Source organism: Rhinolophus sinicus, linkage group LG03, assembly GCF_036562045.2.
Source record: "Rhinolophus sinicus isolate RSC01 linkage group LG03, ASM3656204v1, whole genome shotgun sequence".
NCBI lineage: Eukaryota > Metazoa > Chordata > Mammalia > Chiroptera > Rhinolophidae > Rhinolophus > Rhinolophus sinicus.
Window position 1 is genome coordinate 149,094,305 of NC_133753.1, and position 18,197 is coordinate 149,112,501.

At 40.0% G+C, this 18,197-nt stretch overlaps 1 protein-coding gene across 2 annotated transcripts in view; it reads left to right on the forward strand.

Annotated features, from left to right (window-relative positions):
• Positions 1-1,221: 1,221 nt before the first annotated feature.
• The window catches only part of ARSB (arylsulfatase B), a 146,034-nt gene continuing 129,058 nt past the window's right edge, over positions 1,222-18,197 (forward strand). For both annotated transcript variants that reach the window (XM_019728179.2, XM_074328802.1), the window contains exons 1-2: positions 1,222-1,710; positions 17,719-17,905. In XM_019728179.2, the coding sequence (XP_019583738.2) occupies positions 1,399-1,710; positions 17,719-17,905 (499 nt within the window). In that variant the 5' untranslated portion in view covers positions 1,222-1,398. The remainder of the gene's footprint in view (positions 1,711-17,718; positions 17,906-18,197) is intronic.

Genomic DNA, 18,197 nt, shown 5'->3' on the forward strand with positions numbered 1-18,197 from the left:
AAAACACAACAATTATATGTATGTAAGAGGGAAACATTCCATGTCTGACAAGATACTTTTCAGAAAAGGATAAAATCTTGACCCTTATACAAATATAAAATAAATATATACTAAAGTGTTTGTTTAACTTATTAATGAGGACACTGGTACAATGTTAAAACCAGCTCAAAGGACAATCCAAGGAACAGATCAGGAATATTAAAATAAATATGTGCAAGTGGAGGCATAACTTTTCCCCATGATGGTGGTGGGGTGTCAGTTTGCTGGATAGAATTCCCTTGCATAGGTATAAACAAGAATTAAGTTTCCATCACTATCATTTAGCTACAACTTCTAAAGTTGTAAAACAACTCCCATCAAATGAGATTCTGAAAACCTGAAAGGATGAAGTGCGTAATTTCTCCCCTACAACTGTTGTTTATCTCTCCACAGACAGTACGCAGAAACTCTTAGATGGCAATGGGAATACACCAGTCATAAAGCTAACTTCCCAATTCAAAGAGCATGTGGTTAAGGGAATTTTCCCTTCCATCCACAGATTATTTCAGGCAAATCAGACACTATATTTCTTTGGTTCACTACTTGATTTTCAGGGAGCCAGCTCTGAAGGGGCTCATATCTGGACAAGCTAATGAACTACTCAATGGCCACACAGCATCCCAAACAATTCCTAGGGGAGCCAGCCTAAGTAAAACTGCATCTCCATAAGGACACCATGCAATAGGAGTGTGTGTATTCGGCCCCCTTTTTGCTAGTGAGGAGGAAGCGGCTTCACAGGTGTACACTATTCATAAATGAATATGAACCCGCATCCAGAGTTTCGCCTCTTCCTACCTGCACTAGGCTGGACTCTTGCTAGAAAAGATTCTCCCACGACCTTTAAAACATCATAGCTCAGAATCTGGAATCAGAAGTGCGTTTAGGTTAGGCTCAACCAACTACAGGCTTGTTTATTATTCTAAAAAAGGGGGGAGGGGGCATTAATTATAATTCCCAGCTGCCAGGACTGTTGCGAGATTTAAAGAGATGAGGGCTGTGAAAGTGCTTTGTAAACTGAAGGGTTATTCAAAAGAACAAATGTCCTCTTTTAGGATGCCAAGATGCATAGCTCATCGCTGCAAAGATAAGAGATCTTAGCCCGTAACAAGCATCAACGGAGTTTCCACCTAGCGGGGCAGCAGGAGGCCCACGAGCTCTCTCTGCTGGCCCCTCCCCCGCCCCACCGGCCCGGGCCCGGGCCAGACGCCACAGGGGCTCGGGCGCCGGCATCTGCAGCCCGCCGGCCGCTGGGGTGAAGTCCCGTGCTGGGGCGGGGCAGGCCCGGCCTCCAGTTCCTGATTCTATAAGTAGTGCCGAGGGCTGGTGGCTCCACAGGCGCGGGACCGTGGGTATCGAAGGATGGGCCCACGCCCCGCGGCGAGCCTGCCCCGAGGCCCCAGCCCGCGGCGGCCGCCCCTCCCCGGCGTCCTCCCGCTGCTGCTGCTGCTGCTGCCGCCGCCGCCGGGCGCGGGCGCGGGGACCAGCCGGCCGCCGCACCTCGTCTTCGTGCTGGCGGACGACCTGGGCTGGAACGACGTGGGCTTCCACGGCTCCAACATCCGCACGCCGCACCTGGACGCGCTGGCGGCCGGCGGGGTGCTCCTGGACAACTACTACACGCAGCCGCTGTGCACGCCATCGCGGAGCCAGCTGCTCACCGGCCGCTACCAGGTACACAGCGCCCCCCGCGGCCAGCGGCCTGCGCCCGGCTCCGCCCCCGCCTCGGGCCGCCCCCCGCCTCCGGCTGCAGCGCTCGGGCCCGGCCCGGCCTGCCCAGGCCCGCGAGCCTCTCGGCGGTGGGCGGGGAGGCCCGGGCAAGCTGCGGTCATTTCCCCGAACCGTGTCTGAGCGGAGCGGCTTCCACCCTGGCCGCGCGGTCCCCGCTCCTCCCAGGCCTGCCGCCCGCCGCAGCCTCTGCGCATGCCCGGCTCCGGGGCGCCCTGCATCCCCTAGCGCCCCACCTCTCTCGGTGGTTTTTCTATCTTTCGTTTTCTAAAGGTCGGGGTAAAGGGGTTACTGGGGACTGTTAGGAGCTGGGCCCTGCGAGCGGGTAGGCCGAAGGGTCGGAACGGATTCTGCGGACAGTTCCTGAGGTGGGAGGGTGGAGACGGAGCTGGCCGGGCGCCCTGTGGAGCAGTGAGAGGTGGGGAGCCCGGAAAGCGGGCGGGAGCGTTACAATGAAACAGTGCCCACAGCTGGGGCGACTCTGGTCCCCTGTGAACCCAGCGGTCATGGCTTAGGACTGACTGATCAAAGATTAAAGTAATTTTTCCAAGTTTCAGCAGCCTTGGAATGAAACCTACCCAGGTTGATTTTTCTTGGGCTACTGACATTCCTTTCAGATTTAAATTGTATTCAACGCCTCTGAGCATCATTATCTCTTTAAAAGGTTCTCTTTAAAAACTTGTCTGTAGTTAATAAAGTATACTTGTGGAGAGTGTGCACATGCTAGATCACTAAGAATATCAAGAATATTTGCATAGTGTTTTACTGTTTCTAAAGTTAATTCTTGAAACAGTCCATGAAGTAGCTGTTATTTTTAATCCCCTTTTACAAATGAGGAAACACATCTGTAGAAATTTGATGACATGTTAAGAATCACACAGCTAGAAAGAGGTCAAGCTGAGTTTGTAACCTTCCTGCCACCACTGTCATTTCAGGCCTCTAAAATTGGACTTTTCCTCCTTAATCTGAGTAAGATTGACATTTTTATAAGATCCTGATGTGATTATGACCATATTAAATACCAGTAAACGGGAACTGTTTGAGAACACATGTTTCTCTCTCTCTCTCTCTCTCTCTCTCTCTCTCTATATATATATATATATATATATATATTCTGTTTAAAAAGCATATTTTAAGCCCTGACTGTGCAAATCACAGGAAGGAGATAATGCTTGAACCTTGCCCTCCCAAATCCGTGTTCATATCGCCTTTCAGATCAACCCTAGACTCATTGCCTGAGATCAAGAGAAGGGAGGGTTCACTTGCAATCATGATTTCCACGGTGGTCTGCAGACGTTTATAAACAAAAGATAGAGTTTTACCGTAGTCAGAAATAGCTGTAGCCAAGGTTTGCAATAGAGATAAAAGGTAGTTCTCTTCACCATCAGCTCTCAGTACTTTCCAAGGTTCTGACTTTGGCTGTTAAGTGTAATCAGGAAATCTACTCTGATGCACATCTTACCCTGGAGCTTTGTGGGACTAACGGGGCATTCTAGTAAAAAAGAAGGGAAAGGAGTGAAGGTCTGCCCAAAATGGTTCTGCATTTGGTCTGAAGCAAGAGAACTGAACTCAAATTGCAGAAGAATGGGAAGGCCATTCATTTCTCTAACTTCCTCCCTTCCAACAGACTTCAACAGGAAAGCAAATACCACACTTCAAAAACTTGTTCATACAATTGGCTGCTTTCATCCCCTAACAACCGCTCCCACTAATCATCAACATTCCATCTTGGAGGTAGGGGGGAACTTCAGCATTTTTAGAGGACCCTGTGGTTAGAAGTGAAGGAAGGGTAGAAGTTAGGTATTCCAAAATAGTTTAGAGACCATTCAACATAGCAAGCTAGGTTCCCCAAACATTTTGCTTGACTTTTCTCCCGTTTTATTCTGTCAGAGTTCATGAGACCCAAATAGAAATTACCTTGGGTTAGCAAGCATCCTTTTTTAAAGAAGTCAGTATTTCTCAAAGGATTAAGAAGCCTCATTGCCCCCAGATACTACATACTGGTACCATTCTGAGCTCTTCACATTGTCACAGGCAACCCAGGGAAGGGTATTACTGTTATCATCCCTATTTGATAATAAGGAAGCTGAGGCTGGAAGAGGTTAAGAAACTCGCCCAGGGTCACAGGGCCAGTAAGTGGTGGACCAGGATTTGAAATGGGCAGTGTGGCTCCGTAACCACTACACTACATTTCCTACTCAGAATTATTAAAAATGTCATCTCAGGAACTGATTCAAATTATTTTTGGACATTTAGATCATTCCTAAACATCACAATTTAAAAAAAAATCAAATTTCAGGTTAGGAATTGCCTATGTTAAATGTAAATGGAAAATAGGGAGAGAGGTTTTATTTCTGAAATAGGTCATGTATTGTGCATAATTTTAGACAATAAAATGAAGAAGTTTGTTTATTTTAAAATTAGGTACTTACAAGAACTACTTAATAGTCATATCTGTGAATTTAGCAATTTTGCTTTAATATTTAGAGATCCCCTTCCCATAATAATCTAACTTTAGATTAGAAAAGTGTAAGATGATAAGCAAACCTAGATTGACTGATTGAACTTTGCATTCCCAAGAAGTTCTGAGTTTTAGTTTTTCAGCTTATAAAAGTATTTCATGAAGAGGGCCAGTTAGAAATTATGAGATGCAGGTTTCATTCTTTGCTGTGTCGGCCTTCAGACTCTGACCTCCTGGACATCATTTTCCACAACATCTGGAAAATATGGGAATTGGGCTTAACTCCAAGGCTCAATAGCTCTAAATTTCTTTGACTTGAAGGCTGTTGTATCCATTACAGCAAATACCTCGCTTGGCAAATACATGTTATACTCACTAACCCCATCTACTGGTAGAAAGAGAGATTGACCTTGCCCAACCCTAAGTGCCTTACGCGGTGCAGGAGCAGCTTGTTCTGCTGTCCAAAACTTGTTCAAACAGGAAGGTCAATTCACCCTTTTCCATTGAGACATTTAATTGATCAAAATCCTCACATATGAGCCTTTTTAAACCTGCATGCTTTGCTGAAAAAAATGGAGTTTGGGAAAAGGGGGAAAAAGAGGAAAGGGGACTGATCAGCAGATAAGGTAGGAAGTTACTGGTAAATTCAGAACTAGCATTCAGGTTTCTGTACACGGTGTTCTTCCCACATCCCTGTATGACTCATTCATTCAATATTTTAAAAATATTTTTGAAAGTCTATATATTTTGGAATAGAAAACATTCATATGGTTTAAAAACTCAAAAGTTACAAAGGGGCTTACAGTGAAAATTTCTTCCTACATACACACATTCTCTCCCTTAGACATCCAGTCCCCATCTTTGCAGGCAAACAGTGCTGTCTGAAATATATATATATATATATCCTTCCAAAAGTGTTTTGTGCATATACAAGAAAATACATATATAGATATTCCTCTTCTCTCTTTTTATATAGATAGTACCATACTCTTCATACTGCTTTACACATCGATTTTTTTTACTTAACATTTGAAATTATTCTATATTGTTACGTAAAAAGCATCCTCAATTTTTATTGCTATATAATGTTTTGTCAAATGTATATATCATAATTTATATAACCAGTCACATAATGATGGACACATAGGTTTTTCCAGCCTTTTGATATATCAGAGAATGCTTAAGTCAGTACCTTGTAAATATGTCATTTTGACATGTTTGAATATACAGAGGGTGCCAAAAAATGTATAGATATTTTAAGAAAGGAAAAAGCTGTATTAAAATTGTAATACTCAATATATATGGATACCAAGATGAATACAAGTCATGTTTGACTTCTTCAATTACAAGAGGTGCTCAAAGTGGTTACCATCTGCGTAATTTTAATAGTTTTTTTCCTTTCTTAAAATGTGTATACATTTTTCTTAAAATGTGTATACATTTTTTTTTTCTTAAAATGTGTATAGTATCTATAGGATAAATTCTTTAAAAGGGAATTTTCTTGGTATAATGAATTTATAATTTTGATAAATATTGCAAAAGTGCAATTCAATAGGTTTCTAGGGTTTCCGGGCGGGAATTCCTTCCCTCCTGTTCTCGGGAATTTTTTTCACTTTCCCATCCCGAATCCCAAGAAAAGTTGGTCGGGAAATCAGGAAAATCGGCTCTTTGAACCCAGTAATACACACAATGGGAAATAAACGTACTACTCATAATGTATCCCTTAGACATTTTTCCTATTTATTGCTATCTAAAGTTACATTGTGTTACAATGTTACACGCCACCAGACATGCGTGCGAGTTACATTGTGTTACAATGTTACATGCCACCAGACATGCCCACACAACACCACAATCAGATTATCACATGACCAGCTAATTTTAGCTCTGTAAATCGAGCACATTTGATCATGGAGAACAGAAAACAGTTTGTATTTACACAGAGAAATATTTATTTTCACAGCCCAGGATTTGACTACAAAGTCATCTTCAGGTGAACTAACTAAGGAAATCTAAGGTAGTTTACCTTAATATGACATTGTAGTCAAATCCTGGATTGTGAAAATAAATATTTCTCTGTGTAAATACAAACTGTTTTCTGTTCACCGCGATGAATTGTTTCCACAAATTGATGGCTGATACTACCAACCACACTCGATCACTTATGGAAAGAAGAGTATTACGAAATATTGAGAGGTATGTTGAATTGCTTGCAACCTGTAAGATTAGCAGTTGAAGCCTTAAGCAATAAAGAAGCTAATAGTCTCACAAGTGAAGGAATTTTTAAGTTCCTGTTCAGTAATTTAGAAAAACAGAATTCTTCAATGAGCCAAATGGTTTTAAAGGAAATAAAATTTGAATTGGTTAAGTGTAGAAATAGAGATCTTGTGTCTCTCACAAAGGACTTGAGCAACGTTAGTTGTCTATGTGAGATGGAAGAGGATGAATTTTTTGCCTTGTCAAGGAAGAATGAAATTGCACGATTGGTGAAGTCATCAATGGAAAGACTTTTTAAAGGAACATTTACAGCAGAAGAATTTCCAAGAGAAGAAATAAAGGATGTCCTTACAGAGAGTTCTTACATTAAATCAGAATCTGATCTGAAGTGTGAATTGACTAAAGCAATATCAATTTTGACATCAAAGCCTAGCCCTATACATGCAGACAAAATATTTGCTTCTCTAAGGAAGGGAATGAGCTTATATGAAGCAACACATTCTCTCACTCCCAACTTGAAGATGCTTTTAGATGCACTCATAACAATTTGACCAACCTCTACAGAAAATGAAAGAAATTTTTCCACATCAAGTATATTTGTTACAAAGCGAAGATCACAATTGTCTGATTGGTCAATTAATGCTCTATGTTTCTTAAAGTTTCATTTTAAAAATGACAAATAAAAACTATTTGAGGTATTTTTTAAATTTTCAAATGAATAATCACATTTGTTTTCTATTAATGTTTAATTTAATAAGTAAAAGATTTAAATGAGATTGGGAATGTTAATACATTGTGTGATATATGTAAAAACTCACGTATACTATAAGGTTGGTTAAATAAAGTTTGTATTAATTTCATTGTTTATTTTTTGAGAAAACCTGAAGTATAACAGAAACCTAGCCAAAATGATGCTGTACTGACCCCTGTTTAGTGCTCAGGATAAGAGCTGCACTAGTCATGAAATTCCAGTCGACCTCCATTTACGAAATTTTATTTACTCAAGTTTTGTGTCAACCTTTTATATATAGGAGTGTCTTGAAACCTCTGAAAGACTGCGCTGGGGCCACAAACCCTGGTTGCCCCACCTTCTCTACAGCTTTTCTGTTTATTAACATTTACTGTTACAGCCATTATTACAGATGATCAATGAAAATTAAATTTAAAAGATTGTTTTGGGAATTCTCGAGAATTCTCGGGAAATACGATTTCCTGTTCTCGATTACCAAAGGTTCCAAAATGTTGGGAATTTGGAATCCCAAGTTGTATCAATCTACACCAGTAATATATGATATTGGTTATTTTTCTATACTCTTTTAAAGTTACAGTTCACACACCATAAAGTTTACCATTTTAAGTACATATTCATTGGTTTTGCATATATCCACAAAGTTGTACAACCATCATGACCATCTAATTCCAGAACATTTCTAACACCCCAAAAAGAAACCCCATAACCATTAGCAATCAGTCCCCATTCCCTTCTTCTCCCAGACCTTGGTAACCACTAATCTACTTTCTATCTTTATGACTTTGTCTATTCTGGAAATTTCATATAAATGGAATTATACAGTAGATGTCCTTTTATCTATATTGTGATATGTATCATTCCTTTTTATTGCCAAATAATATTCCATTGTATAGATAAACAAACATTGTTTTTCCATTCATCAGTTAATGGACATTGGATTGTTCTACTTTTTAGTGATTATAAATAATGCTGCTGTGAATATCCATCTACAAGGTTTGTATTAACATATATTTTTTAGTTCTCCTGGGTGTATATCTAGGAGTGGAATGCTAGATCATATGGCAACTATATAGCTTATGTTTAACTTTTTGAGGAGTTACCAAACTGTCCACAGCAGCTGCACCATTTTACATTTCCACCACCAATGTGGGTTCCCATTTCTCCACATCTTTGCCAACCCTTGTTATTATCTGTCTTTTTGATTATAGCCTCCTAGTCAGCCTAGTGAATATGAATTGGTATTTCATTGTGCTTTTGATTTACGTTTCCCTAGTGACTGATGATATTGAGCATCTTTTTATGTCTTATTGATCATTTGTATATTTCTTTGGAGAAATCTGTACTCAGATCCTCTGCCCACTTTTTAATTGAGTTATTTGTCTTTTGTTGAGTTGTAAGAGTTCCCTATATATCCTGAATACTAAACCCTTTCCAGATAAATGATTTGCAGATTAGGAATCTGACAACCAAAGAACATTCTTTGACCTGTTCTTTGACATTCTTGTAACCTGTTCTTTGGTTGTCTTTACTTTCTTGATGATGTCGTTTTATAAACAAAAGTTATATTTTGATGTATTTTAATTTATTTACTTTTCTTTGGTTGTACTTTTGGTGTCATATCTAAGAACCACTATGTAATCCAAGATTATGAAGATTTACCTCTATGTTTTCTTATAAGATATTGTAGTTTTGGCTCTTACATTTAGGTCTTTGATCCACTTTTAATTAATTTTTGTTTCTGTTTGAGGTATATGGATGCATGTGGATATCCAGTTGTTCTAGCACCATTTGTTGAAAAGACTATTATTTCTCTGCTGAATGGTCTTTGCATCCTTGTTAAAAATCAGTTGACCATAGATATATGGGTTTATTTCTGAACTCACAATTCTGTTGCATTGATCTGTATGTTTATCCTTCTGCCAGTACCATGCTGTCTTGATTATTGTAGCTTTGTGGTAGGTTTCAGAATCAGAAAGTGTGAGTCCTCAGATTTTGTTCTTTTTCAAGATTGTTTTGGCTACTGTGCCCCTTGCATTTCCATGTGAATTTTAGGATGAACTTGTTCATTTCTGTTAAAAAAAAAAAAAGGCAGTTGGAATTTTGACAGGGATTGCCTTGATCTATAAATGCACCTGGGGAGTATTACCACCTTATCAGTATAAGTTTTCTGATCTATGAATATGAAGATGTCTTATTTAGGTCTTTAATTTTTTTCAACAATGTTTTATAGTTTTGGCACACAGGTCTTGCACCTTTTTGGTTATATTTATTTCTAAGTTTTTATTCTTTTTGATACTGTTATAAATGAAATTGTTTTCTAAATTTCATTTTTAATTATTCATCGCTAGTGTATAGAAATGCAGCTGAAATTTGTATATTGGTCTGTATTTTACAACCTTGTGAGCTTATTAGTCCTAATAGTGTGTGTGTGCGTGTGTGTGTGTGTGTGTGTGTGTGTGTGTGACCTTTAGGATTTTCTGTATATAAGATCCTGTCATCTGCAAATAGAAGTAGTTTTACTTCTTCCTTTCCAATCAGGATGCCTTTCATTTCATTTTCTTTCCTAATCACCCCGACTGAAACCTTTAGTACAGTGTTGAGTAGAAGTGGCAAGAGTGGACATTCTTGTCTTATTCCTGATCTTACAGGGAAAGCTTTCAGACTATCAGTATGAAGTGTAGCACATTCATTACTTCTTTCATTCAACAATTTATTGAGCAACTACTTATGCTGGACATTGTACTACCCTCTGGGGATATCCTGGTACTTATAGTCTGGTGGGGGGTGAGGTTACGGGAGGGAGTGACCAAGATGGGGGTGAAGTAAACACATAAACAAATGAGTGTGGAAGGTGAATTTAAATGGCGTGGCAATAAGTATAGGGAAGAAAATGAAGTAGGTCAAGTGATAGAGACTCAGGAAGGTATCACCAGAGGGTGATATGGGCAGACGCCTGAATGAAGAGAGCCATGCAAAGATCCTGGGAAAGAGAGTTTAACACAGTGGGAGGGACAACCAAAGTAAAGGTCCAGAGGCTGGGATGAGCTGTTCTAAGAATGGGGAGAAGCCCATGTGGCTGTAGCTAAATGGAGGAGAGGACAAAAATCATGCTAAGAGAGCGGAAAGGGAGGCAGGGTCTCCCTGTACCTAACTGCCTGCTCATGATCAACGATTAAACTTCAACTCAACCTGTTTCTCTTTTCATACTAATGTTACGTTGAAGGCGGCTATATACTAAAGAATATTTCTAATCTAACAGTGTTCTAAATAAATATATTTTAAGGAACTACAGTAAAGTGCCAGTTGGTGTTTTTTGTATACATGTAATTGCAGTTAGAATTAAATTTTATATTTCCCTTTTTTATACAAAGCAGTCTTATATTTAAAATTGCCTTTAAGAAATACATTCACAACTCTCAAGTATAAAAGATATTAAAAAGAGATATATGTTAAAAATGAAAGATCTTTTCATCCTGTCCCCTGGCCCTCCTCATAGGTAGGTAGCCCCATTTATTAGTTTCTTGGTCTCCTTTGGAGGCATATTATACATATAATGAAATAGATTTTATATTCATTGTCCCCTTATTTAAAATCTCAAGATTAAAATACTAATTTAAAAATCCTTCAGGGCATGTTGTTTAAGGATACAAGTTTGCAATGAGTAGTAAGTAAGACCGAGAGATCTAATGTACAGTATAATGAATATAGACAGTGATATTATATTATAATCATCAAACTTGCTGAGAGACTAGAACTTAATAATTCCAGCTACTAAAAAGAAAGAATAATTATGTAACACAATAAAGGTTTTAATTATCATTATAATGGCAATCATATCACAATGTTTAAATGTATCAAATTAACACGTGATACATCTTAAATTTACACAGTGTTATATGTCAAATATATTTCAGTAAAATAACACGTAATAAAGATGTTTATAAAAGCAGTAAAGGAAATAAATAAAAATCCTTCAGCTTTTCTGATAGAATTTGTATATTTCTTGTAGTTCAAGTAGAAGACTTGAAAATGCTGAATTTCCATATTCTTATAAATTTACTTTATTCAATAGAAAATATTCATTACACCTCTGTACTCCTAAGTGTGGTTGTTTGTTCTCAGGTCTGACTTCTCCATCAGATTGCCTTGCTTATTCTGGCCTGGAGACGCACTTGGTGTTGAACAACTAAATGAATGAATGTGCTTTAACACCTGAGAATTTCCTGAAGGAGCTCACGGGTTGACACGTCATTTCTCATGCCTGTGCTTCCTTTATAAGATACTAAAAAGATTGAAGGGTAAGAAAAGTGTTAGGTCTTAGTGGGAACACTTCCTTTTGGGGAAAAAAGTAACTTTGGTCCTCACCTGGGAACAGTCTTACCTTGGGAACTGAGGGGACCACTCCACCAGAACTCTATAAACCTGGGCAGAGAATAGAAGCAATGAAAGGTGACTCCAAGGTTTCATTCTTAAGGGACCCAAGCCACATATGTCTTAAACACATTGATAAATGGACAAGATATCTTCATGGCTTTTCACTCACCCCTAAAGCAGAACCTTGGACAGGAAATAGAGGAAGGAGGCTATGCAGGAGCATCGTGGGGAATTTTTGACTTTCGCTTCAAGTTTGTTTTAAGAATGTGAGAAAGTAAGACCCATGGCTGCAAGCAGAATAAAGCGTGGCAGACTGTGGCACGGAGAGGAGGGGGAGTTCTGCCTGAGGATGCCCTCACCTCCCTGCTCCTTCCTCATTGTCCTCAGTGTCCTGACTGCCCTGCCACATGCTTGCCTCTCCATGGACTCCTGTCCCTGGTCCCCTCTCCCCTGGGCTCTAAGATTAGATGTGGGGTGAAGAAGAGTGAAGAGCTGGAAGAGATGGGCGGAGCACTTGGGGAAGGATATATGTCATGAATTGGGAGTGTTCATAGGACCCCCTGGCAAAGCCATCCAAGGAATGAGAGAGAAGAGGGGCATGTAGTCCAGAGGCTATAGGTGCCTCTGAAGAGAAAGCACTTGTTAGTCTTTATTCCTGACGCATTTTGGGGGAGGAGCGAGGATACATTAGCGCCATAGTAACAGGCAAGATGGCCACCTACTAAAACAAGCAGGGAGCCTTGGGGATGACTTGCTCTGGTGGGTCTTTTGTTTTCACTGAAGCCAAATGTCCTTCTTAAGCCTAGCCAGAGCCTGGAAGCATTTTCCAGAATGGAAAGGGGTGTCTGGAGGCCTTATTCTGCAAGTATTGAAGATATTTTAAAGAAACAACTCCATATTTTACATTTTTACTTTGCAAGTAATTGGAAGTGAGAAAGTAAGGAAATAAGTTTGCGACTGAGTGGAATATGACCCATTGACATATGGGATTGTTGTTGTTGTTAATGATTGACTTTTGATGTTTGTTTTTTTCAATAATCACTGTAAGCATAAGCTGTTACTGTCTGGTAACTCTCTTTGTTTCCTTAATCATATCACTTCACTGAAAATTCTTTTCCCTCCGTATTCTCCTCCCTTTTCATTATAGGCTTTTGGGTGGATTTATAATTTAAACTAGAGGAAGGCACTGAGACAATTTTTGCCTTGCTTATTCTTTTTTACAAAAACATCCCTTTGTGGGTTTAGTCAGAGATTTACACTCTTTGCTAATCAACAGCAAAATAAATAGACCCTTAAAGCTGTCAGTGACACAGCCAGTTCTGTAGGCTGAGTTCCCAAGGACCAGGCCAGATGGCACAGCCAGGCCCCTGCCACACATAGTGTGTGTTCTGTAGCTCTTGGCTTCGGCAGCATGGGCAGCTGACTGCTTTTTAGAAGGCTTAAGGGGGGCGGGAGCAGATTCTCCACTATCCATTTGTTTTGTGGGGCATCTCCAGGAATAAACCCTAAGGTGGCGTGAGTGGTACTTGACTTGGTTAAAACCTATAGTGTACCAGCCAAGGCACAGGCTGGATATTCGGAGCTCCTGGCTGCCTCCCAGCACGTTTTGTGATTGTGTTCCGGTCATGAAGCTTCCCTCTGGGCTCTCTGATATGTAAAGTGGAGGGGTGGAGCTGCCCATTTTTCTGAATTTTCGACTACTGTAGCAGGAGATGTCACATAAATATGCGGGTGCAATGAGGGCATGAGTTCATGTTGCACAGGTCACACTGACAGGACAGAACCTTCCTTCTCTTCAAATCAATGTTGTCTCAACACTGTTGAGGTTAGGAGAGAAATAACATCCATTGTCATGTATGTAGCAGTGGTTCACCTAGCCCCTGGGAGAGTTTACTGTAATTGTAGCTGAAATATTGTGCGTTGAGCTTCCAAACAGATAATTAATCAACAGACTGCCTGGACTTCTGAAAGAGGCATTGTAAGAGCCTTTCAGTAGAATGGGTCCAGGAGATTGGGTTTTTCTCTTTTAAATTCATGAGACTATACTGCTAGTATCTTCTAGATCTACAGAGGACTGAATAACTCACAGAATCAAATAAATTTTTGTGTGCAACAGAGCCTATAAACAAGGACTTCTTATCAGTTACCTCACAGAAAGAAACCAGAGATAAGCCACGTCCTTCACTGAATTTGTAGACCCTTTGCCATTGCAGAGGGAATCCTTGATAGTCAAGTAAAATTTTAGAGGAAGCTGTTTCTCGAGAGAGGATTTGGTTTAATGAAGAAGAGACAGCTTCACTCCAATAGTAGAGAGAGGAGAATCCCTTTGTGCTTTCATATATTATGTATAGGACCTTCTCCATTCACACATACTCTCATTGAAGATCGGTATTAAAGTGGAATTGTTTTAGATGCTGCTGCATTTACAAGGGGATGCTTAGTTTTTCCTTTTGATTCCTGTCGGTGCCCTGTTATCATCCTGCCCCATGAAGCGTGGTGTGGCACTATAATTCTGTGCTAAACTCAAGTGTTGGGTTGGAACCAGCTCAGCATTTGCTTGTTTACAACTTCTCTACACATTATAGCTTCCTTCCTTCAAACAGTGTTTGAACAGACCAAAAACATGATTTTGGATGACATCCAGCGTTTGGCTTCCACTCCCCAGTAATGCCATAAAAATGCTCTGTCAAATAAATTCTCAGGAACTGAAAAGAACAAATTCCCTGCTCCATATGATTGTAGATAATAGAAGCAGGCTTCAGCTGACCACCTGGCTTGGTGCCCATGGCCTAGGAAAACTGAATTGCACAGCCTCCCTTGGCAGTGCTTTATAGCTGTCGGAGTTAGTTCTCTGCACGTGATGGATGAGCTTTCCATTTAAGAAATTTGCACATAACATTTATCTCCACTGGGTCTTTTGAATTCCATAAAATATTGTCTTTCCTTATCCTGCTCTGTTGCCAATTAATATGTATTATGAAGTTTTTGAACCCAGGATTAATTTTCTATTGATAAACTTCTAGTGTTAACCATAGATAGAATCCTTCTATGATTTGGGGGCTATGTGAATGTGTGTGTGTGTGTGTGTGTGTGAATGTGTGTGTGTGTGTGTTAAGAGGAATGTTTTCCTTTCCCAGCCTGGGATTCCAGCTGGGAAAAGATGGCACATTCAAATTAAAATAATTTATGGGGGGTTAATTTGCAAAGAGACTTATTTAAAAAGGTGTGAATGTGTGAGGGAACAGGGACAGTGTATAAGCTAGTGGAGTTGTTACTACCCCTAAACTAGAAGGAAGGAAAAGAAACGGAACTTACCAAAACCTAGAAAGAGAGAGTCCTGTAGAGAAGGCTGCTTTCAGAATGGCCTGCAGGAGAGACAACCTGGCAGTCTGAGGCCTTTCTCTCCCTCCAGGCTCTGTCAGGGCTCCGCCGTGGCTGAAGCCAATCAGAAGCCAGGAGGCAAGGGGGATCTTTGATTTGGTCCCCATAGGTCGGCTTCCCAGGGTGCAGAGCAGGACAGAAGGCAGAGTACTGATCTGGAGGGCAAATGGAAGGCATCTGGCACATATCCCAAAGTAGGTGTCCAGTTACTTCTAGGAGAGGCATAAAAATTTCAATAGAAAAACTCACTTTTATTTTTAAACAGTTTTATTGAGGTGTGATTGACATACAATAAACTGCACATATTTAAAGTATACAATATGATAAGTTTTGATATGTATATACCCGTGAAACTGCCACCATCACCAAGATAGCAAGCATATCCATCATCTTCAAAATAAACCTACTTTAACCTAACATTTAAGATATTCTACAGGTTCTTTTATGAAGCTGTGGAAAGGTATCATGAAATTAAGCAATAACAGGTACAATTCCAAAAGCGTTCTCTCTGAAGACACACACACACACACACACACACACACACAAATGAAATTCAAGACAATATCAAAGATTATGAGAAAACTATTTAATAGCGAGTAGCTTATAATAAATTAGGGGGTAAAAGATGTGAGTTTGAAAGTTTATTTTTGTTTTTGTCTCTATGTTGTATCTATTCATTGCCATATATTTAAAACAAAACAAGACAAAAATCTGAATGTTTCTGGTCTGAGTAGTCAGTATTTGAATCTGGGGAAATCAGTCATGTGCGCCCTTAGTACCAGCAGCACTGTAGAGCTGTAATTTCAGTCTGTGTGTTATATGATGTTTATATGCAGCACAACACACTCCTGGGGGCAGGCACAGGCTTGGGTGCGTGTTCTTACAATGCCACCCCAGCTCCTCAAGAAAGTACATTGAGAGTAGGTGAGAGGGTGTGATATGTTATTGATAACAGTACTTAGCAGTTATTACTATGACCATTGTTGAGTGTTTAGTATGTGCTTGGTGATAGACCCAGGATGAGATTTAATTCTCTGAGCGTTGTGCTTTTCTGCTTTAATAAAAGCAAGTAAATCATTTGCAAACCATTTTGGTATTTTTGGTTTTTTACAGTTTATTAGTAATTGCTTGCTACCCACCTGATAGCTGATGGAGGCACCAGAGACTTAGGGCCTGGGTTGAGAACTGATGTTGTCAACTTTCTGTTTCCTAAGAGCTCCCTTCCCTCGGGAAATCAGAAGTGCCCGGCACTAGGGAAAGGCGGCATCTAGTGCAGAGCTGAATGTGAGGTCCCATCCCTACTTCATACAAAGAAGAGCACCTCCCTGACTAAACCAGGATAGGGGGAGCAGGTGTGAACTTTTAGGGAAGGTAGGGTTGGGCAGGCAAGGAAGGAAGGCCCTGAGAACCACTGCCCTTTCCCCCCAACTTATGCCCCAGCAGGGGGTGCAGTGGCAGCCATCAGCACAGAGCTGTGACAAGGGCCACATTGGCTGCCATGCTGGCCTTCAAACTCATCAAGCAAGTTCAGGTCTCAGGGCCTTTCATTTTTTATTCCTTATACCTACATTGCTCTTGCCCCAGATTTTTGCAAGGCTCTCTCTCACCTCTCTCACTTTATTTATCATAGATTACTGAACTGCTCCAATATCTCCTCCTGGGTGAAGCTTTCTTTGCCTCCCTATTTAAAGAATCACCTGTCACTATCTCCCTATCCCACTTTGTTATCCTCATAGCAATGATCACTATCAGACATTATAGCATCAGTTGTAAACTTTTTGGTCTTAGGACCGCTGCACATGCTTAAAAACCATTGCAGACTTATGTTTATGAAAGGTTATGCCTTTCAAAATTTACTGTATCAAAAATTAAAATCGAAATTTAAAAATATTTTTATTCATTGCAAAACAACAATAATAATCCCATTACATGTTAACATAAATAACTTATGAAAGATAATTTTATTTTCCAAAACGAGAACTGCATGAGAAGAGTGCATGCACATTATTTTATATTTTTGTCATGTCTAATGTTAATAGAAGATTGCTAGATTGTTACACCCGCTTCTGCAGTCAATTTGTTGCCATATATCGTTTGGGTAAAAGTTGTGTAATTGTGGATATTTTATTTTAATATTATACCAAGACTCAGCAAGTGATGATTTCTTAAAGGCTACTTATTGTGTGGTCCTTGCACTCTCAGCATACTTCTATGAGCCACTCCCAACCTATGGGTCAGATGGCTGCTTTCTTTTTTAAGGGAAAGTTGGTCACTGTCTTTTGAAATTACAGTTTATTTGAAGTGGAGTAAGAAATGCAAATAATCATTTTCACTGTACTGTTGAATAACCCTTAAAAAAATCACCAAATCTTGAAAGATTATAGAAGCTCCTTATAATCAAACACTACTCGTGTGTGTAGAAATTGGAACACTTTTTCCTTGATAGATCCACAGCTCTTATTATGGCTACTTTTTTGAGGTAGGAATTGAAATCTTAATGGTTTCTAACACAGTGCCACGATAAACATTTATTGAAAATATCTAACATTCGTTAGAGTGCTTTTCATTTTTTTTCAAATCCTGTTTATGTCCATTAACTTATTTGAATAAGTGAGTAAAGTGCCTTTCAGAAATAGCCTTTAGCCAGTACAGGAACAGAGTTAAAGATTCCTGTACTACAGATGTATCCAATAAATTAGGCAGCCACTTTATCCGCTTACTCAAATGTTTCAACATCGTTAATTCATAATTTTATGTTTATCTCTTTAAGATCCACACGGGTTTACAGCACCAAATAATCTGGCCCTGTCAGCCCAGCTGCGTTCCTCTGGATGAAAAACTCCTGCCCCAGCTCCTAAAAGAAGCAGGCTACACTACCCATATGGTTGGAAAATGGCACCTGGGAATGTACCGGAAAGAATGTCTTCCAACCCGTCGAGGATTTGATACCTACTTTGGTAATGGAAATGCACATGTTTCTTTAACAACTCAGATGGACTGCAGCCATCTCATAAAACACACCCAAGGGTAATCAAATGAAATACTGTAACTGGAAACTTGAACAGAGTGTGAATCAGCACCACTGTGGAGACACTGTCTAATGCCACCGCCATAAACATGGCTCTGTGTTCAGCTCATGGCGGACATGAGCCCGCAGGGATCTTTGCCAGGGCTAAATGCCATGTTGGGGCATTCAGAAAATTTGCTGCCTCCACATCTGAGGCCATTGTCCTCTTAGAGAACCTTATT